A 21829-nucleotide genomic window follows, 5' to 3' on the forward strand; every position below is an offset into this window, starting at 1 on the left:
CAGGAGAGCCCCTACTCCACAGTTCCTGGTGTAGATTTAAGCTATTGTTCTAAAGAAACTCGTGGTAGCTCTCTTTGTGCAGCTTCCCGTCTTGTTGAAATTAAAAGTTTTCTTTGGGAAAAAAAAAAGTGCTGGATCATCAGTTTTTTTTTTTTTCAGCTATCATTACTTTTACACCAGTAATTTCTCCACAAGTTACAAGCCCTCAGCTCATAACATTCCAATGGTCCCCTGGTGCCAAGTCTGGGTATCAAAGTACAGCCCTGTGTGCCAGAGCTGATGGAAGAATTTTAACCAGAGGGACAGCTGAGAGTCCATAAATTTACCCTGAAAGGAGTGGTGGCACAGCCCTGGGCTGCAGGAACAGGCTCCAGGGCCCTGGTGCCTCCTCAGGGATGCTGGGGACAGGTCCTGGCTGCTCCAGGTGGAAGCACCTTCCCCACCACCAGCACACACCCCACGGGGTGGCTGTCACCAGCAGGGCCACAGGACAGGGCTGGCAGTGACACAAGGGAGGGGACTTTGCCCCTCTCAGTGAGACCCCACGTGCAGAGCTGCCTCCAGATCTGGGGCCAACAGCAGAAGGACATGGAGCAGCTGGAGAGAGTCCAGAAGAATTTGGCAGTGACACAAGGGAGGGGATTCTGCCCCTCTCAGGTAAGACCCCTCCTGCAGAGCTGCTCCAGCCCTGAGGCCAACAGCAGAAGGACATGGAGCAGCTGGAGAGAGCCCAGAAGAATCCACAGGGATGCTCCAAGGGCTGGGGCCAGGCTGGGAGAGCTGGGGGTGCTCACCCAGAGAAGAGAAGGATCCAGGGAGAGCTCAGAGCCCCTTCCAGGGTCTAAAGGGGCTCCAGGGGAGCTGGAGAGGGACTGGGGACAGGACACAGGGAATGGCTTCCCACTGCCAGAGAGCAGGGATGGATGGGATATTGGGAAGGAATTCTTCACTGTGAGGGTGGGCAGGCCCTGGCACAGGGTGCCCAGAGCAGCTGGGGCTGCCCCTGGATCCCTGGAAGTGTCCAAGGCCAGGCTGGACAGGGCTTGGAGCACCCTGGGATAGTGGAAGTTGTCCCTGTCCACAGCAGGGGGTGGGACTGGATGGTCTTTAAGGTCCCTCCCAACCCAGAACATTCCCTGAGGACAGAAGGGTCTCACTTGGCTTCCACTCCAGACAACAATCTGAGGTGGCAGAAGCCAAGCAGAAGCAACCAAGAGCCAGGAGCCAAGACACTGGAGAAATCATTTATTGGCACAGGTGTTCCAGCCAAGTACAGCACAGCTCTGCCTCACTGGTGCCTGAGCAAGCAGAGGTAAGGGGCTATTTTACAGTGCATGGAGAGCCTGCTTCCCACGTTTCAGACCCATAGCCTCAGGTCACTAATATATTTTGTGCTTTAAAATTAATAAAAAAAAGCTCTTTGCTATATTAGTGGTGGCAAATCATGATTCCTCCTATACACAATCTGTTACAGCTCCCCCCAGTAACAAAAATAAGGGTTTTTACCTTCCTTTAATGCCTGTGGCTCAAGAAAAAAAAAAGCTTTAATTGTGTCCAAGTTAATGAGACACCTCCAAGCTTGAGCTCCCTGCAGCAGACTTGGGAACCATCCCTCAGCTCAGCACCCAGCACCTGCAGCCCCAAAGCACCCCAAATTTGGGTGCTGCACCCTTGCCCAGGCGTGACCTGCACACACCAAGCTGCTCAGCCATGGAGGAGAAGGGCTTTGCTCTTTCCAGCTCCCTCCCAGATGCCTGCAGGATATTTGATCAAAGGCTCATGGAGCTCCAGCCAGGCCCTTCCCCAGCATCAATAACCCCAGACTACAGCAGGTAAAAAAGCCAGTGAACAGCTGAGGAAGAAGTGGTTTGAAAAGCCAGAAGGATGGAGCAGAGCAGGCGATGCACGAGGGACTTGGTGCAGGCAGCTCTGGCCAGAGCCAGCCCCACAGCAAGTTCATGAGTATTTTGTTCATTAATAGGTCTAGATTTAGCCAGTTCAAGGCACACACTCACGGGAAATCCTTCCCTGCTTGTTTTGGGTGCTAACAGTCAGATCAACCCATTTGGGGGTGTATAAATCCCCCTGGCCATGGCTTTCCAGCAGCATCCACCTCTGCTGCCCCACCAAGTCCCTAATCCCAGCACAAAGCTGCTGTTTCTGCCCTCCCAGTAGCAAACTGGGCTGGAAGGGGTCCAGGCTAGCCAAATTCCAAGAGGCCAGCGAGCTCCCCAGCAGTCCTCTGAGCAGGGAGTGCCCCAATGTCCCGCTGTGACCCACCAGAAAAGCAGGAGGTTGGCAGAAAGCAGTTCTACCTCCAGCTCCACCGTACAATTTAAAAAAAACAAAAACCCAAAAATTTTTAAAAGGAAAAAATCACGAACAAAAAATTGGAAAAAAAAAAAGAGAAGATAAAAAGCTTTAATAAAGTAACCTGAACTAGAGTCTCTTTTTAGAAGGGAGGGTCTCTGCACCCAACCCACTATCAGTTAAAAGCATCAGGGACTCAGGATTATTTGTGGTTTGATCAGAGTTACATCCTCTTCCAGTACTGCTCCGGCCTGGGGATGCCAGCCACAACCTCGGACTCGATGCCACAGTGGTCCTCTCCTCGCAGGATTTTGAAGAAACCTGGGAGAACACCAAGAAACAAACAAAAAAAACCGTCACCGTCTCCATGCATGGGAGGGGAATGGGGTGGGGATTCCCAAAAAAACGTCACCCTCTCCATCCATGGGAGGGGAATGGGGCGGGGACTCCCGGTGGCTCTCACCGTTCTCGCCCCAGTCGGTGTTCCAGGAGTTGGCCACCAGCCAGTAGGGAGTGTCGTTCTCCACGCCCCAGCCCAGGATGCGGATGGCGTGGCCTCCCACCTGCTCCCCAGACACGTGCTGGTAGACCCCTGCAAGGGAAAAACACCCCAAAATGTCAACAGGCAGCATCTGTCCACACCACAGAGTGCCCACAGCCTGGGGGGCACCCGCTATCACAAACCCCAGAGTGGCTGAGACTAACAATATATATAAATTATATAATCATTAAATATTATTGTGCTCACAGGCTGGGGGGGCCACCTGGTATCACAAACCCCAGAGTGGCTGAGATTAATTATATATATAAATTATATAATCATTAAATATTATTGATTTTGGGTTTTGGTTAAATGTGAAACTGAAACTTAGTGCAGAGTCTGGAGGAAGGAGTTCTGTATGGGGAGCTAGTGACAGAACAGAAGGGACAGGTTTTAAAGTAAAAGATGGGAGATTTAGGTTGGGTGTTAGGAGGAAATTCTTCCCTGTGAGGGTGGTGAGGCCCTGGCACAGGCTGCCCAGAGAAGCTGTAGCTGCCCCAGGATCCCTGGAAGTGTCCAAGGCCAGGCTGGACAGGGCTTGGAGCAGCCTGGGATAGTGGAAAGTGTCCCTGCCCACGGGAGGGAGTGGAAAAAGATGATTTATTAATCATTATCTTCCCACCCAAACCATTCCATGACACTGTGAGCGATGCTCAGCACCAGCTGAGCACACAGGACACCCAGAGACATTCCCCAATGCAGTTCCCAACAAGAGTTTTGAGGTCCTAAAATCTGAGCTGTTGCTGTCAGCTGGAATTTGGGGTGCTTCCCTTAGGGCTCCTTCCCTGATCCAATCCCAGGAATTGATCCCCCTTGCTATGGATACAGGAGGTGGCATCTGCCCATGTCCCTGCCACCCCATACTCAGGTGTGAGGTTGAGATCTCCAAGAGTGGAGAAGACAGACCAGGGCCACAGAAGAGGGACCCTCTGGTTGAAGCTGCCCCCACAGCCCCAGTGGTGCTGCTCACCAGATTTGTACATCAGGAAATCCTCGTAGACAATGAAGGCTCCTTCCACTGGGCCGTTCTTGTAGATCTCAGCCATGATTTCCTTCTCACTGCGAGGGACTCCGTAGGATGTGATGCCTGAAAGGAAAAGAACTCCCACCATTAGGATGGCACTGTCAGGCCTTGGCTTGACCAAACCTGCTCAGTGTGACCCTGCAGGAGGCTTCTTGCACTTAAATTCAGGTTAAATCCAAACCCAGTAGCTCCAGAGGGACTGACACAGCCAAGCAAGAAAAGTGGGCTCCAGCCCCCCCTCTTCCAGAGGGAATTATTTAATCTGAGTCCTATTCTCTACCCAAAGATATATTCCAGACAGCTTCAGTAGGAAGGGACATTTTTCCCTGGTACATTCTGCTTTTTAAAACCCAAAATACTCAAGGTGAAGACAAATCTCCAAGAAACAGATGGATTATCCTGAACGTGCAGGGCTGGCTGCTGCCAAGGAGCTGGCTTTGACACCAGGTGGGGCTCAGCACCACACTCCTCAAGCCAGCCACGTGCACCAGGAGCACTCAAACCAGTTCCACCAGTTCCCCCTTGCTGGCTGAGTCTCAGCAAACACAAACTCTGCATCTGCCACACTCAGGTTTGCTCCAGGACCACCAGAACGGAGCCTCTGGAGACAGGAGAAAAACAGACCAGGAACAGGTTCAATGCTGCCCACCCCTCGCAGCTGCCACCAGGAGCAGCTCTGGAGGCCAGCTCTCTTACCATAGTGCTTGTCCTCCTTGTATGAGGGGGAGTAGCCAGGCTCACAGTGCCTGCTGCACCTCGGGGTGCCCCCTCCCTCCCCGGTGCAGGGCGGCCGGCTGCCGTTGACGTGGTGCTCGCAGGGTGGGATGGAGTAGGGCCGGCAGCCTGTCCAGGACAGAGGTGACATGTAGCCATGGTATTTTATGAAAAATCCCTTCCTAGGATTTTTCCCATCCTGAGGAGCTGAGAGCCTCAGGAAAGAAATGTAAACAATAACTCTCTGCTGCTGTGGAATACAACAAGTGCATCTTCCATTAGTGCATGTGGATTGTTTTCAATTGGTGACCAATCACAGCCACCTGTGCCAAGGCTGTGAGCAGTCACAGGATTTTGTTATGCATTCTATTCTATTCTTGTTCTTTGTAGCCTTCCGATCGTTCTTCTCTCTCTGTTCTTTTAGTATAGTTTTAATGTAGTATTTTAATATAATATATAACATAATAAATCAGCCTTCTGAGAAAAATGGAGTCAAGCCTCGTGTCCCTGCACTTGGAGCATCCACAACAGTGACATCAACTGCCTGTCCCCAGAGGTCCCCACAGCCACCCTGGAGAAGCCCCAGGAAAGAGCATTTCTGCCCCAGGAACCCAAGGAATTAGTGGGGTGCAGGAGGTCTTCCCCCCATGAGCAATGTGTTTCCCACCTGCTTCCCACCACCTCCCTCTGCAAATGGGGATGGAAAAGGTGGAAACATGAACCAACTGATGGTCATGACAGGGGGAGGCAGAGGGTTCCACTCTGGAATTTATTTTTTAAAGGGGGAACATGTCAGGAAGACTCCTGACCTCATCCAAAGCGTAGTGAACTGGTTCAAAACCAGCAACAACACAAAATTCACAGCCTGATTCATTCCTGCTATGGAAACAGGAGCCTTGAGGGTGTGTTGGCTCCCTTCCCAGACAGGCCTCCTGCCTCTGGGTGCTGCTCAGGGACCTTTGTCCCAAAGGAAAGAGCCAGGGGGGCAGGGGCAGCCAGCTGGGACTGCAGAAAGGAGGGAGCAGCCACAAGGATGCAGACCAGGAGAGAAGGGTCCCAAAAATCATGAACTTTAGCCAAGCAGAGATGTTCCTCCCTGCTTCCCCAAGGGTATCTGCCAGGACTTACCCACGTGGGAATCGTAGAGACCCCCGGACACGAGGCCCCTCTCTGTCCAGTACCTCCATGCTCCAGAGGGGTAACCACCATTGCACCTGGGGGGAGAGGCACCAGCTCCAGCCCCAGCCATCCCATTTTGGGAGAGGCAAGGGAATGGAGCCAGCCTGGGATGGCTCAAAGGAAGGTTTGGGTACATTAAGCCTTTTTTTAGTCTGTTCTTTTCTTGCCCAGGATCTACCTTGAGACACCAAGGCCTCAGGCAAGTAGGTAAGAGCACCCATGGCTCCAAATCCCAAAGTGCCTCCTCACCAGGTCCCTGACCAGCTTCTGCTGCCAGGAGCAACAGGAATTGGAGACTCAACTCCTTACCCTGTGCTCAACAAACTGGGAAAGCCACAGGCAAAAAGCTTGTGCCTGAAAACCAAGGATCTGGGACTAAGAAAAGACCCTTCCTTTGGCAGCTGCCAGCTGTGTGGGAGAGCATCATTAAGTGGTTGCAGCCATCACCACCCTCTATGCTGGGGGCAGGAGGTGTCCCAGTCCCTGGAATCACCCTTATGTTCCCACCAAACTCCCTCATCCATGGCACCAACCTCTGGAGGAGCTTCCTGCTCCTAAGGGAGGTAACGCAGGCAGGGCTGAAGCAATCAGCACCTCCAGGGTCTGCCCCTGCTCCTCCCAGCCACCCTCCAGGAGCACAAGGACCAGCAGCAGCTCACCCCATGCCACACTCAAAGCCACAGCACGACAGCAGGTCCTCAGCTGAGACCTCCACGCTGACCTTGGCGTTGGTGTGGACACAGATCCGGTCTGAAATCGCTTCCACGGCGCCAAAAGCCTGAGGGCAACCCCAAAACACCCATTAGAGCTCACCCAGGGGAGAGAAACCAGAAAACCTGCTGGAAATGAGAGCAGCAAGCATGGCCTGGCTGGGAGAAGCCACCCAGGAGCTCAGACACTGCAGGACCCCACAGTGTCCCCTCACAAAGAGCAACAAAGATGCTCCAAGGGCTGGAGCCCCTCTGCTCTGGAGCCAGGCTGGGAGAGCTGGGGTGCTCACCCATAGAAGAGAAGAATCCAGGGAGAGCTCAGAGCCCCTTCCAGGGCCTAAAGGGGCTCCAGGAGAGCTGGAGAGGGACTGGGGACAAGGGATGGAGGGACAGGACACAGGGAATGGCTTCCCACTGCCAGAGGGCAGGGATGGAAGGGATACTGGGAAAGAATTCTTCTTTGTAAAGGTGGTGAGGCCCTGGCACAGGGTGCCCAGAGAAGCTGTGGGTGCCTCTGGATCCCTGGAAGTGTCCAAGGCCAGGTTGGACAGGGCTTGGATCAACCTGGGATAGTGGAAGGTGTCCCTGCCCATGGCAGAGGGTTCAGCAGCAAATACAAAGGCACAGTGTGGGAATCTTTAAAATTAGAGGGTTTTGCCCAGTAAATTTTATGAAGACAGCATTAAACCTCCCCTGTCCTTACCCAGCAGGAGCCACAGGAGCCCTGGTCTCTTATCTCACTGATGGTGGGACAGTTGGGCCACTGCGTCCGCGAGTCGAAGTTATCGGGCAGCTCCACGTCTGCAGCAAAATCCACCCTGTGAGAAGAGGGAAATCCTGCCTCAGCAACACCAGCCAACCACGACAAGGTGCACTGCACTCTCCAACCTCCTCTGAAGGTGGCCTGGAGGACATTTGTGTTTGAAGGAGCATAAACACTTATGCTGTCCTCAGACCAGGTCAGCAGCTCCTCTGACATTTTCATTTTCAAGGATAACAAACTGCACAACTGGCAGGACACAGGATGGATTTTCCCCTCATGTATGCTCCATGCTTAATTCCATGAACAGTGTCCACGCTGCCAGGAGAGCCCCTCACCCACTCCAGATGCTCACGAAGGATCCACACAAGTTTTACTGGAGCTTCACCTTCTCCTCCCTGCACTCACCTCTCGGGCAGCTTGGGCCCACCCAGGAAGGTGCCACAGAGCTTCTTCACATAGCTCATGTCAGCATTGTGGAAGTTGTGTCCTGCCTGGGGAGAGACACACAGAATTGGGACATAATCCTCCAAAGCCACCAAGAGCATCTCTGGGATCACAGTTTGGTGCTCCAGAGCTCCCTGAACCCCAACCAGAGCCTGCAAAGCCCAGGGGCCGAGAGCCAAGCACCTACAGACACAGAACACAGCCCAGGATCAGCCCATCAGGACCAGAAAGGTCCAGCTCGAGGCTTTGGACACAGCAAACTGGCCAAGGAGGGTCAGGTCACCAATAACTGGACACTTGCTGCTTGTTTCCAGCCTCCTGCAGTTTCCTCCTCTTACATTGCTCCTCCTCTACTTCAGAGTATCCAACAGAGGTTTGACAAAGCTGTCAAAGCAGTGTTCATGGCTCAAACAAGAGGGGGAGGTGCTGGAACCCTGGATGCTGAGAATTTTAGACTTTCTGTGCTGACAGATTTGACCCCCAGGAGAACACTGCATTTGACCTGAGGCCGTGGAGAAAGCTGCCAAAATTGAACGACAGAGCTGGGATTATGGGTGTGTAGTTTAGATTAGAGGTGTGTAATATCACGTGGTGCAAAACTTAAGAGTTTAATGTTTCAGAATATAATAATAGATGTGAAGCAAGATAGAGGTTTTAAGGCAAAGGCTAATCCTTCTTCTTCACCTTCTTCTTCATGGGCTGGACTAGTATTTTGTAATTAGACAGAAAAGTCCACATTGTGGGACACGAGTGATTCGTTACTGAGTTAAAAGTGAAAATAATTTAAGTGTCATTTCTTAATTAGATAGATTTTCCTTAAAAGACCTTACAGAGATAGATACAGGGCCATTTTGTAGCTTGTTAGTGAAATGCTGTAAAACTCACAGCTTGTGAGACTGTGACAGAGATAAGAAATAATGAACATCTGGGTCTGAACACAAAATACCATCTCGAGCACTTTCAATCTCAGCCTTGGTAAGAAAAAAAAAAGTGAAGAACCAGCAGCTCCTATTCCACAAATTCATCCTGCTGTGCTCCAAGGAGGAGCTCCACAGTTCCTGTCACTGCAGGAACCCCTGACAGCATCACCTCACTGGAGAAGCCAGCTGGGACCAAGGCTGACACTCCCCAAACCCAGCCACTGAATCCCACAGAGAGACTGTCAGCAATGCCTCCCCAAAAAACCCCCAAATCAGCCCAGTACTCACCTTCCAGGTGGTGTTGAGCTTGTTTATGTGGTTGACCAGGTCATCAGAGAAAGGAGGGAAGTAAGGAATGCTGCGAGCGCTGGCGAAGGCCACCAGGACACACAGGAGGGACACGGGCGGCCACATCCTGGCTGCTGAACAGGACACTCCACCTGCAGCCAGATTGGAGCATTGCTGAAACATTCCCAGGGTGGGCTCAGCTGCAGCAACACGTGGGAGGATAAAATGTGTGGCTGCACCAGATCCCTCCAGATCCCCAGCTGCCCCAAAGGTCAGGAGAGAGACACAGGAACAGAGCAACAACAACCCCCCCACTGCAGCTCAGGAGAAATCAAACAAGGCAACCTTGTTTGTTGACCACTGCAGGATTAGCAGCAGCAGGAAAACACCTTCTGAAGCAGATCCAAGGGATTTAGAGGGTATTAAAACCTGTGTTTACTTCCACAACAACGGAGAACAAGGACCGGGAGAAGGAACAAGTGGCATCCCATCTCCAAACCAAATTTCAGGCATTGGGATTTGATAAGCCCTGCTCTTCCCTTTAAAGATATGACTCCAAAATAAAATTTTAAGAGCCTCATTTTGGCCAGCCCCCTGCCCTGGGGGTATCACAGCCCCTGGTGTGACCCCCTGTCCATGCACAGGGGGGTCAGCATGCACCAGAGCTGCCTGTGGCTGCCATCCTCTGCTCCTCTCCCATTCCTCATCACCTCAGGGAGGTGCAGAGGAGGAAACCCCCAATTTAGGAATCAGAGATGCAGAGGAAGAGCAGCAAAGAAAGGACCACAGCCTCCCATGCAGGAGCACAAGCACCATCCAGCCCACAGACACCCCAGGGCTCTGTGCTTTCCCTGCTCCCCTTTAACCTAATTCACATCGAATTGCCCAACTTCAAATTAACCCCCAGTGCCAGCAACCACTTCTCCACGTCCCCACGTCTGACTCAGACACACCATGAGCTCCTTTATCTCTGCAAACACACCAGGGCACCCTCCTCCTCCAAACCCTCCCAGCTCCCTCCCAGCAGCCCCACATCCACCCCAAGCCTGCTGAGCACTCCAAGACCTCAGATCCTCCACAGCAGAGATATTCAGGCTTCAATTCCTGCTCAACTCAGCGAGCTGAAGGTGTAATCACCTTGGCAAGCCCGGCTTTAAACCGGACACACAGCTCCTGCCAGCAGCCCCACGGCAGCAGAGCTGGATGAGCAGGGGATGGGGATGGAGACACACACACACCTCCCTGCCGGCTGCTTCCACCCACTCCCAGCCAAGTTTAGCCTTCCCAGAGAAGAAAACCCAGCAGGAGTGTCCTACTTTCTGCCAGCAGTGAGCCCAGGCGGCTGCAGCTTGCTGTATAAAGGGGCTTTTTTCTCCTTTCCCACTCCTCCTTCCACCATTTATTTGTTCTCCCCGCTTTGTGCTTTCAGCAGGACACCCAAAAAAAAAAAAAAAAAAAAGCTGAGTTTCAGCAGCATTTGGGTCCTCCCACTCCTAAATATCACCTCTTTGAAGGGGTTTTATGCATATTTTTCAGGGGTTTCATGAATATTTTCTTGCTTAGAGGTTTCTGCAGGCAAGGGACTCGCTGGCTGTGCTCCCCTGCCTATACAGGAGGTTACACCCAGGAAAATAAACATGCACTTATAATACAACTGTGCTTTTTGCCCACAACAGGCCACAGGAAGCCTGCAGGTAAAACCGGCTGAAGCACCTTTTAAATGAAAAATCTTATAAAAATAATTTTGAAAAATGCACACACGCAAAAATATCAAACCCCACAAGCCTCTGCGCTTCCTGCAGTCAGCTCGGTATTTTCCCGTAGCATAGGCAGGAGGTGTTTTTGAGGCCAGAAGTCACATGATTACACTTTTTTCTTCCTGGAGGATGTTTGTAAATCTGCTGACAGGCTGAAAACCACCCTGCCAGGCATGGATGTGCTGCTCACACCCAGCTTTTGAGGGACAGACACGGGACATCTCCCAGCCTCGGGTTACCAGACCACGCTCTCCAGGCAACCCGAAACCAAAGTGAAAATAGATCCCAGCAGTTTCCCCTGAAAGAGGCAGAGTTTCAGCTCTGCTGCCTTGCATCTGCACCGTGGACATGGCCCAGGGCCAGCAAACGCAGCAAAGCAAATAGCTGGGAGCCAGATGGCTCTTGAGGCAAAAAAAAACCCCTCTTGCCAAGTCTCCTGTGGGCATGGAGCCTCCCCAAGGGTCATGAGAGAGCTGGGGGTGTCCAGCCTGGGGAAGAAAAGGCTCCAGAGAGACTTTAGAGCCCCTTCCAGTGCCTAAAGAGGCTCCAGGAGAGCTGGAGAGGGACTTGGGACAAGGGATGGAAGGACAGGACACAGGGAATGGCTTCCCACTGCCAGAGGGCCGGGACAGATGGGATATTGGGAAGGAATTGCTCCCTGTGAAGGAACAGGTTGCCCCAAGAGATGGGGGATGCCCCATCCCAAAAAAAACATTCAATGTCAGGTTGGACAGGGCTTTGAGCAACCTGACATACAGTAAAAATATATAGTTAAAGATATCTCTGCCCATGGCAGAGAAGTTGGAATTAAATGCCCTTTAAACACCCCTTCCACCCCACATCTTTTTATTATTCTAAGGGGTTTTATTATTCCTAGGGCTGTGAAGTTTAGGGTGGTGGGAGCTGACGCCCAAGATGAGGTATCCCAAGATCTGTCTGGAAAAGGAAGGGGAAATCCTCACTCCCGTGGGACTTCTTCCTCCCTAACCCCCCTTCTCCCTGGCTTTATCCTGTGTACAGCAGGTCTATAAATAGGACACAGGCACGGGACTGGCAGGACGGATTCCCACCGGCCGTGGGTCACGTGCAGCCCATCCACAACAACCCCAGAGGCCCTGCAGCAGCAAAAAGCTGCTGGTTTCCTCCCTCACCCCCTGTCCCAGCTGATCTGAGCAGCAAAACTTCCCCTGGCAGCGTTATCACGCGGGTGCTTCCCCCAGCACCGCTATCTCCTCCTCGCACCTCAAACCTCAGGGCCAGAGCAGCAGCCCCAAAACCGAAATTGCATCACAGCTGCTGCACCCCAACATCTGCCCCCCACTTTGTGCACAGCAAAAAGGGCAGAGGAGTCTCCTCAGGAACCCCAGCAGATCTTTTCCCTTTTAACCCTTCGACATCTTCAGAGGTGCCTCAGCTTCAGGATAACCCTGGCTAAGGCTGATCCTCACACAGCTCACATCCCACCAGCCTGGAAACAGAAACAAGGCTGTTGGGCTTGTCAGCTTCACCCTACAGAATTCCCCAGGTGGCAGGAGGATGTTTGGGGCTTGCAAATAGGCCCTCAGGTCTCTCCACCTTCCCCTGGACTGAGAGCAGGGAATACTTTGAGCTCCAAAGCATCTGCTCATGCCATTTCTTGAAGGATGAGCAAGAAATAAACAGCCACCAGCACACCTGACCCTGGGTGGGACAGGACACACGATTCAGCCAGCTGGTCGCTTAGAAAGAGGAAATTTGGGCCAGCTGGGTGCAGCCCCTCTATCAGGCAGCGAGGAGGAGGAGGCAGCGAGGCCGAAGGCTCTGCAGGAGCTGCTGGGAGCAGCTGCAGCCTGCGAGGGAGGAGAGCAGCCCAAGGGCTGTGGCTGTGCTGCAGCATCCACCCACAGCCCTGTGTGCTGCCGCAGAGGAGGAGGAGGAGACAGCACCCAAGAGCCATCTCCATCCCTCCTGACCAGGTTGCCAGGGCAGCTCCCCGCCTGTTTTCTCGTGGACAGAGCTCCTGATATCCCAAACCTCAGCAGGATCCCACATCACCCTCCCAGCAGCCAAGGCAGACACACACTCGGTGCCCACAGCAGCGAATCCCTTCACCTTTGCACCACAAAGGTCTCCTTCCCCAAAACAAAAGCCCACAAGCCCCAGTTAACTTTATTCAAGAAAAAGCAACAACCCAACCCCCAAACCAGCTCTCAGGAGCCCAGCTCACATGACTCAGCCCAGAGATAAGGCACAGCCCTGGAGCATCTCCCAGCTCCTGCACTGTCTGGGCCAACCCCCTGCAGGCACAGACGGAGGCATCCACACCTTCTCCAAGGCTCTGAGGAAGGGAAAAGCTGTCCCACCCTCCTTTCTACAACACCCCCCAGCCCTCCGGGGCCAGGGGTGCTCAGCACAGCCCAAATCATGTGTCCTGCTCAGCAGCAGGCTGAGCTTTGTCCTTTGTTCTCTTTGCCAGGGCTTGTGACTCCAAGCCACAACAAAGCAAAGCCAGGAAGGTTCAGCTCCAGCTCCCGATCCAGCTCAGCCTGCTGCGTCACCAGGTGAGCTCCAAACCCGCGGTCTGGTGACCTCATCACAGCCCTCGCCGCTTTTCCAAAATTTAAACTTTTTTTTCCCCAAAAAAAAAAAAAAAAAAAAAAAAAAAAAAAAAAAAAAAAACCAAAAAAACAAAAAACATGAGGCGCTCCTCCCCGCGCTTATTCCCTTCTAGCAAAGCCAGATCACTAACACGGGTCAGATAACAGAATCCTGGAGAGGTTTGGGTTGGGAGAGATCCTAAAGGTCATCTAATTTCAACCCTACTAGACCGGGCTGCTCTGTGTCTGACAAAATAATTCCCTCCTGAGCCAAGCTGCAGCACTCACCTCTGCAGCTTCCATGCACAGAAAGCACAAGATTCCTCCCAAATGAAGCTGCACTGATTTTTTTTTTTCCCCCTCTTATTCTTACAGACCAATCCCTAAACCAGAGCCTTGCACAAGCCCCCAGACGCCCTGTGCAATCCCTTCCCTTCGAGGGAAACGCCAGAAGGAAGCGATCTTTGCTGCATCACCATGCCCGCAGAGCATCCCTGAGAGGGGGATACGGGGATGAGGGATTCATTCCAGGCCGGAGGGACCCACGGCAGCTCCTCCAGCGCCATTCCCGAGCCACGCTCCCGGTCCAAACCCAGGCTGGGCTCTGCATCACGGGATGCTCCAAACCGACCCCGGCGTCAGCTGACGAGCAGGGCTGCGCTGTTTTTCCTGTCTCTATCACAAAAACAAGGCTTCCTCTCTCCTCCCCCGACCTTCCTTGAAGGTTTGATGCCTTTTGAGGGCTCCATTTCCCTGCCACAACCTCCGCCGCAGCGCATCCCCCCTCCCTCACCCCGCATCCCGCACCAACCACGGACAAAAATCCCCCAAAACGCCGCTGGAAAATGCGGGAGACGCTGCTGCTGCTGTCCTTGAGGTGGCCGTGCAAGGGGGTGCCCCGTTTTCCGTGTCCCCTGCCCCTAAGCATCCCCTCCCTTACCGCTCCTCGTTGTGCTTCTTGTGCGCGGGACCGGGATTCACCGGGATTCACCGGGACTCACCGGGACTCTCGGCCCCGCTCGGTGGCCACGGCCGGGGCAGCTCCCGGAGGCTGAGTCATGCCCGGCCGGCCCGCCCCCGGTGTGACAGCATCCTGCCGGCTGCCCGCCCCCAGAGCCCGCCTCCCTCCCTGCTTCCATCGTCCCTCCATCCATCCATCCATCCCTGCTTCCATCCATCCCTCCATCCATCCTTGCTCCATGGCTGCTTCTCGCTGCTCCCATCCTTCCTCCCCTCCTTCCTCCTGCCTGCTTCCCTTCTGCCCCCACCCCTGCCCCTGCAGGCTTCCATCATCCTGCCTGCGCCCCTGCTCTGCTTCCATCCCGACATCCACCTGGTTTTCATAGCTCCAGCCTGCCTGCATCATTCCTTGTTCACCTCCAGCCCACCTGTATCCCTCCTGCAGCCTGCCTCTGAGCTTCCTCGATCCTGCAGGTGTTCCTCCCTCTGCCATCCCCTCCTGTGTCCTCCCGTCTTTCTCCCATCCCGTTTTGTTTTAGTCTTCCAATCTGCCTGCATTCCTCCTCAATCCCACCTTTATCCCTGCTTAATCCATCCACATCCTTCCTGCTTCCTCCTCCATCCTATCTCCATGCCATCTAGTTTTCCTCCAGCAAACTGGATTTTTCCTGAATCCCACCTGTATCCGACCCTTTGCCATCCCATCTCCATCCTGCCTCTCTACCTTTTCTTTGCTGTTTCTCTCCTCCAGCTGGTCTCTCTCCCATCTGGTTTTCCTCCTCCAACCTGCCTGTGTCCTTCCCAAACCCTCCTGCATCCCACACCCATCCCTTTTCAGGTCCAACCTGCATCACACAGGTTTCCCAGAGAAGCTGTGGCTGCTTCTGGATCCCTGGAAGTTCCCAAGGCCAGGTTGGACAGGGGCTTGGAGCAACCTGGGATAGTGGAAGGTGTCCCTGCCCATGGCAGGAGGTGGAATGGGATGAGCTTTAAGGTCCCTTCCAACCCAAACCATTCTGGGGTTCTGTGATCCTCCTGCTTCCCTCCTCCTGCCTCTATTCCATCTAATTTTCCTACTCTACCCTCCTTGCATGCCACCACTATCCTGTCCCCATGCCACCTCAGTCCTGCCAGCATCCCTTGAAGTTTTCATCTGGAAATACAGAAATATTTCACTGTGTTGCTGTGCTGACTGAATCTTTTCCCCTCATTTTGGCCAATTTTCAGGAGTATGAACAAAGGAAAAATAATCTCAGGAACCAGTTTCAAGCCCTGTTCTAAACTACAATGACACTAAAGTTTCTCTTTAATGAGAAAAAACCATTTCTTTTTATTATTCTTTTTATTATTTTCTCACTCTTCTCTGTGAGGAGGAAGGAAAAAAACTATACACCCCACCATTTTCAGAAATGAAATGACCATGTGGCCTAGAACCAAAAATAATTAATCAGTGATCAAAAAAACAGTGAGCATATTCCTTCCCCCCCCATTTCCATTTATATAAATCAATTTTTGGTCATACTCACATTTTAAAGATTTGTTTTGGCTTGAGAAGATTTCCTAGTGAAGTGATGAGAAAAATCAGAATAACATTTAATACATTTGACGGCACAATCCAGTATTTAGGCAGCAAAATGGGAGATCTTTTTGATGTGTTTAAAAGTTTTTATTCTTCAATGCTCTATGTGCAATGGCCCTTGGACCACTGCATGCCTTTGCATGTAATATTTAACTACCCCTTCACTATGTTTTTATTAGTGCTTTAGTAATTAAAATAATTTTTTTAAAAAATCACTTCCCTCTGACTCCACAGGATTTCTTCGCTGTCATGTGAGGGTTGATTTCAGTTTTCCATGTTGTCTGCGAAGTTTTATTGGCATAAAACACAGGAGAAATAACCTGAATTTCATCCTGCCCTTTGTACAATCCAGCTCCAAAGGCCTCAGTACCTGCAGTCGTCACTTAACACTGATTTATTCCAGTAATTTGGTCAGTTCCCTCTGAACTCCCCACACCTCCTTATTCCCAGAAGTCACAGAAGAGCAATTTTAAACCTGTGTAGTCCCATAAAACACCTTTTATTTTGCTCTGCTCTGTATCACCAGGGATCCCATCCTTCAGGCTCTGCTGATGTCCTCTGTGGGTTGTTCAGGAGGGAGCAGCCACCTGTTTTTCCTGCAAATATTTGGTGTCTTTTTCAAGAAACGAAAGTATGAACTAAAACTCTGCACTGACTGCTGACTTTCTGCCCTCTTTGCGGAAGTGCCAAAGTTGCTGCCCCTATTGCAGTTGGTTTGGACTGAGAACATGTCAGTTTTTAGATAAGTTGATCATTTTTGAGATAAGTTTTTCATTTTTGAGATAAAATGCTCCAAGGGCTGGAGCCCCTCTGCTCTGGGGCCAGGCTGGGAGAGCTGGGGGTGCTCACCTGGAGAAGAGAAGGATCCGGGGAGAGCTCAGAGCCCCTTCCAGAGCCTAAAGGGGCTCCAGGAGAGCTGGAGAGGGACTGGGGACAAAGGATGGAGAAACAGGACAAGGGGCAATGGGATAGATGGGATATTGGGAAGGAATTTTCCCTGTGAGGGTGATGAGACCCTGGCACAGGGTGCCCAGAGAAGTTGTTGCCTCTTCCCTGGAAGTGTCCAAGGCCAGGTTGCATGGGGCTTGGAGAAACTTGGGATGGTGGAAAGTGTCCCTGCCCATGGCAGGGGGTGGAATGGGATGAATTTTAAGGTCATTCCAACCCAACCCATTCTGTGGTTCAATGATAAGATGATTTTATATATGATGCTGAATGCAGCCAGGAAAGTTTCTCCATTTGAGACTTCTCAGAGAGTTCAAAAATCCCTTGTGTGCTCAAACCGGGCATGAAAGAAACCCCCTTTTTTCTCATTGTATTTTTTTAGCATATCAGAAAAAAATGAATAGTGTTTGCTGAGGCTTTGGCCTTTGGAGCAAAATCCATCACTACAGGAACGAGATAAGGAAATGGGTCAGGAGGCCTTGGGCAAACCTCTCTTATCACTTGTTAAATCAGTGTTGATTGAATCATGGTGTGCCTGCTTCAGCACTGAGCAGCAAATAGCTCTTAAGGAGGCTGCTGCAGGGCCAACACCTATATGTTTTAGAAGAAAAAAAAAACAACTAGTTTCTATGTAAATTCATCTCCTACCATAATTTTTTAATGGTCCTAATTGATGCAGGAGTGGCTTTTTTCATCTTCAGGGTTTAAAACCATCATTGCTTACAAAAAGTGTATGAAATGCAGGTTTATTTAATAACCAAATAAATCTGCTTTGCTTGGGGTAGTAGTGAATTGTGCTCCTCCCTGAACCCAAAGCCTGTCCAGCTGGGCTGCCAGATCTCCTTTAGGGAATACCCATCCTGATTTTTCCTGATTCATCCCTTTGTGACTCTTTTAAACACTATAATTTTACTTCTGAAGCAGCATGACAATATTTGCATCTGAAGTTCTTTTATTCCTGGCTTTTTATCCCTCTTTGAGCATCATCCCTGGAAGTGTCCAAGGCCAGGCTGGCCAGGGCTTGGAGCAACCTGGGATAGTGGAAGGTGTCCCTACCCATGGCAGGAGTTGGAATGAGATGAAATTTTAAAGTTCCTTCCAACCCAAGTATTTCTATGACTCTAAGATTTCTGTGACGTGATTTTGCAGCTGACTTGCTCTCCCTGGCAGCAGCAGAGCATCTGTGAGGCCTTGATGACAAATAATAATGGTTATTGCACGGCTGCATCAGCTGCCAAGGTAAAATACTCACCCAGGGCAACTAAAACAGGATTTTGTAAAGCCATAACACTGCCTGAGAAATCCTGGCTGGAAGGGTTGGGCCCTGATGTAATCCTGACCTCTCCATGGGAGCTGGGATGTCCCAAGCTCCAATCCTCACCCCCCAATAATCCAGTGTCTGCCAGAGTCACTGCTGGAGCACGTGGCTTTAAAAACCTCACTGAAACATGCCTTGGGTGGGTTGTTGGCTAATTCTGAGGGATTTAGGCTTGTCTGGTGGAAGTTTGTTGACCAGTTTTTTTCTGTCCAGACAGAACACGAGCTTTGCTCCCTCCTTGAGCAAGACAGGCTGTGCTGGAGGGTGGGGGCTGTGTGCTCCTGCATGGGAGATAATTAATTTAAGGCATCAGGGGGTCTTGGTGTCCCACACCCCCTGAACACCCATCAGCAGCACATTTAGTCCTGGTGCTCCTAAAGAGGCTGAAAGCCTCTTCTAGATCTGCAGGATCCTGCAAAATCCTCCCCCCTGCTTTCGGTAAATGCTCGCGAGCCGGGAGCTCCGATTCCCCGAAAATTGGGCGCAAACAGGGAACTCCGGTTACACAACCCCGCGGTGACTCAGCCGGGCTGGCTCACGAGGAGTCCTGTGACCGCCGGGAGGTGACTCGGGAACAGATGGCATCAGCGAAAACCTTCTTCCCACCCTCCCTGGGACCCATCGAGCCCGGGGCTGGGCGAGCAGCGAGACTTCCAGGGCTGAACTTGCCGGCCCTGGATGGATGGGGGGAGGCAAGGACGGGGGTATTATTCATTCCTGCGAAGTTTATGTCCCTTTGTAGGGTGACAAAATTGATCCTCAGCACCAGCGTAAGGCAGAGTCCTTGTCTAGATTAAACATTAATAGTTTGATGTATTTTTATGGAGAATCTCTCCTTGGTTCCCATGCTCCACCCATCCTGTCTTCCTGGGGTGTCTCCCCCCAGCTCTTCAAGCAAACATCACCAGCTGTGCCCAAGGACATGCCCAGCTGCTCTCATCCTAAGGTGGAAAAGCTTTTCTTCACATGTGGCACATCAGAGAGGCAGAGAACAGACTTGTCCTGTGTCTTTCTTGAGGCAGAGCACTGTAGACCTGTGTGAATGTCACTGCTCAGCATGGCCAGAACTCTCTCCCCACTCTCCCAGCGATTTTTGGCTGCAGCACTCCTGGAGTCAAAGGTGGAACTTTATCAGATCTGAGTTTTCCTCCATGAATCTGACAGATTTTTGAATCTATGGGAACATGTTCTGTATTCTCTCTCTGCCCTGGCAAGGGATTGTGTTTTTCAGCTTTTGGGGCTGGGGCAGCTCCCCAGAGCTGTGACCCCATCAATGTGGGACAGGCTGGGGTAGCTGCTCTGGCCCCAGATAGACCTGGAGGTTCCTTTTGGAAACGCCTTAACTCCAGGGCACCTTTGCCATGTGCTTTCCATACAAGGTGTCGTAGAATAATTTAGTTTGGAAAAGCTCTCTGAGATCATCGAGTCCAGCCATCCCCCAGCACTGCCAAGGCCACCACTGACCCATGTCCCCAAGTGCCACATCCACACAGCTTTTAAATTCATCCAGAAATGGGGACTCCACCACTGCCCCAGACAGCTGTGCCAGGGTTGGAGAACAATTCTGATCAAGAAATTATTCCTAATATCCCATGTAAACCTCTCCAGGTACAACTTGATGTTATTTTCTGTTTTGCTGTCCCTGTTTCCTCAGAGCACAGCCCAACCCCCCTGGCTTCCCCTTCCTGTCACGGAGTTGTGGAGAGTGAAAAGGTCCCCCCTGACCCTCCTTTTCTCCAGGCTGAGCCCCTTTCCCAGCTCCCTCAGGCCCTCCTGGGGCTCCAGCCCCTTCCCCAGCTCTGTTCTCTTCCCTGGACACATTCCAAACCCTCTTGTGAGGGTCTCAGAGCTGTCCCCAGCACTGGAGGTGCCCCAGCAGTGCCAACACAGGGGACAGGCACTGCCCTGGCCCTGCTGCCACCCCAGAGCTGTGACAGCCCAAGTGCCTTTGTCCTCTTGCCCACCTGGACACACCTGGCTCATGTCCAGCTGTGTTCAGACACTTTGGAGCAGCCACTGTGATCTCTGTTCCCTTTGTGGTACACGCCTGACTTTGCCCTTGCTCCTGCCATACCCCAACCTCAGGGAATTCAGGAGTGCTGGGAAGTGCTCAGGACTCAGCTGCTCTGCCTGGTCACCTGATCCTGACCTCATCCTTCCACTTCTTGCTGAGGTTGTGCTTTTGAGCCACTCAGCTGCAATCTGTGTTCACCCATCCTGGCTTGTGATGGCAACTGGGACCTGATTTCCCCTCTGTGCCCCTCTGGGTCACCCACTGCCCAGATGACAGATGTAGGATGGGAACATCTAAGGATGAGGACCTTATGCTTCAAAAAGAAACTCCCAGCTGGCTCCAGATGAGAAAATCCACTGAAAAGAGGAAGTGAGAGAGAAGTGGGGACAGTGGCATGTGAGAATTTGCATCCAAAGTACTTTTCTGTGGGTGTTGTATGAAGGGAAAGCAAAACCCCTGTTCCGTGTCCTTTGCTCTTCTGCATGACCAGTGTGTCAGTCCCTTCCAACCACAGCAACTTGGCCATCCTGGCTTTACTGGGAGAGGTCTGGGCACAGCTTTTGGAGAGAGTGTTTCCCAATTTGGCCTTTCTCTGCAAGCTCAGGGCTTGGCCATGGCCCAGATCAGAGCCTGAGCCAGGGGATCACCTGAGCTCTTGGCTCCTCCTACACTCACCTGAGTCTTCCTTCGCCACACAGAGTTGGGAAGGTGTTTTCCCAATGTGTCTGGCCAAGAATGGGGCTGTGATTGCCCTTGTCTGTTCCAGGAGATCCCCAGACTCTCATTTGTGTCTGTGACTTCATCTCTTGATGTCTCCTGCTCACAGCATGAAACACCCATTGGGTGGGGGAGTTCCTTAGGCCCAAGCATTTGTTCTGTGTTGTTTTTGGAAAGGTGATACAGGGATGGAGACTGTGTCTGGTCCAGGCAGAATCTGGCTTTGGGGAGAGACCAATTTCTCTGCAGAGAGATTTTTGGTTTCCTCTTGGCAGAAGGGAAACTGAGGCAGGAAGGCTCCATCCCACGGCGAGTCCAGCTGGAGAAAGGCACAGTGCTGGCCCATGGAGAGCCTTGCTGCGATGATTTCATTGTGCTGCTGGCACCCTCTGAGTGCCTGCAGAGCCAGAAGAGCTGCTGGCTCCTAGCAGGAAGTGAAACCTCCCAAGATTCTCCAGAAAAGGGTGTTTTTGGTGCTCCAGTGAAAGGTTATCTCACCAGGCAGCGTGCCAGGCTCCGGTGACGTGGGAGGGTCTGTCACATGCCACCAGCCACTCGGGACCCATTTTCTCCTGGTTTTCCCTGTTCTCTGCTTTGTTTATACATGAACCTCAGGGGGGAAATGGAAATAGGAGGAGAACTGGTGGGACTGGAAATCGGGGTCATTCCTAAGGAGCTGGGGCAGGAAGGGCAAAGTGCCAGGAGGGTTTTCTGATGTCAGCAGCACAGGACCCATGAGATGGGTACCTGGACCTGTTTGGGTTGTGGAAGAGACTGGAAGTAATTTGATTTAATTTAAATTTAAATTTATTTAGGAAAAAAAAATGTGTAGGATGAGGGAGCCAAGAGGGAGTTTCCTGGGGCAGAAGTGACATTCCTGTAAGAAGAGACATGCTGTGCCATTCATCCCAGCAGGATGAACCTTGGAAAGTCTGGATTTGCTGGAGGAGGACAGACCAGAGGGAAAAACCTGTCTGGTTCAGGCTGCCCTGGTTTTTGATGCCATCTCGTGGTCCGGGGAGGTTTTACAGAGGGATGTGTGGAGCATATTTCCTTGGCTGAGCAGAAAA

At 51.8% G+C, this 21829-nt stretch overlaps 1 protein-coding gene across 4 annotated transcripts; it reads right to left on the bottom strand.

Moving 5' to 3' along the window:
* Nucleotides 1-1230: 1230 nt before the first annotated feature.
* Nucleotides 1231-14335, bottom strand: CTSB (cathepsin B). 4 transcript variants are annotated; one of them, XM_039697601.1, is made up of 10 exons: nt 14218-14335; nt 8894-9045; nt 7647-7732; nt 7182-7296; nt 6428-6546; nt 5718-5803; nt 4572-4718; nt 3822-3938; nt 2774-2902; nt 1231-2631 (listed from the first exon to the last, which is right to left on the bottom strand). In XM_039697601.1, the coding sequence occupies exons 2-10, from the start codon at nt 9017-9019 to the stop codon at nt 2534-2536; spliced, it is 1023 nt and encodes a 340-aa protein (XP_039553535.1). In that variant the 5' UTR covers nt 9020-9045; nt 14218-14335; the 3' UTR covers nt 1231-2533. The 4 variants fall into 4 exon arrangements, with proteins under 4 accessions (XP_039553535.1, XP_039553537.1, XP_039553539.1 ...); XM_039697603.1 differs by having other exon boundaries at nt 14167-14318; XM_039697605.1 differs by having other exon boundaries at nt 14228-14244.
* Between the last annotated feature and the right edge of the window lie 7494 nt (nt 14336-21829).

Source organism: Passer montanus, unplaced genomic scaffold (assembly GCF_014805655.1).
Source record: "Passer montanus isolate IOZ18808 unplaced genomic scaffold, ASM1480565v1 scaffold119, whole genome shotgun sequence".
Classification (NCBI taxonomy): Eukaryota; Metazoa; Chordata; class Aves; order Passeriformes; family Passeridae; genus Passer; species Passer montanus.

Coding starts and splice junctions, on each gene's coding strand:
- CTSB (XM_039697601.1), bottom strand. CDS start 9,019: ATGTGGCCGCCCGTGTCCCTCCTGTGTGTCCTGGTGGCCTTCGCCAGC. Junction 5,804..6,427: donor GGCTTTGAGTGTGGCATGGG/GTGAGCTGCTGC, acceptor CTCTCCCCCCAG/GTGCAATGGTGGTTACCCCT. Junction 4,719..5,717: donor TCTCTACGATTCCCACGTGG/GTAAGTCCTGGC, acceptor TGTCCTGGACAG/GCTGCCGGCCCTACTCCATC.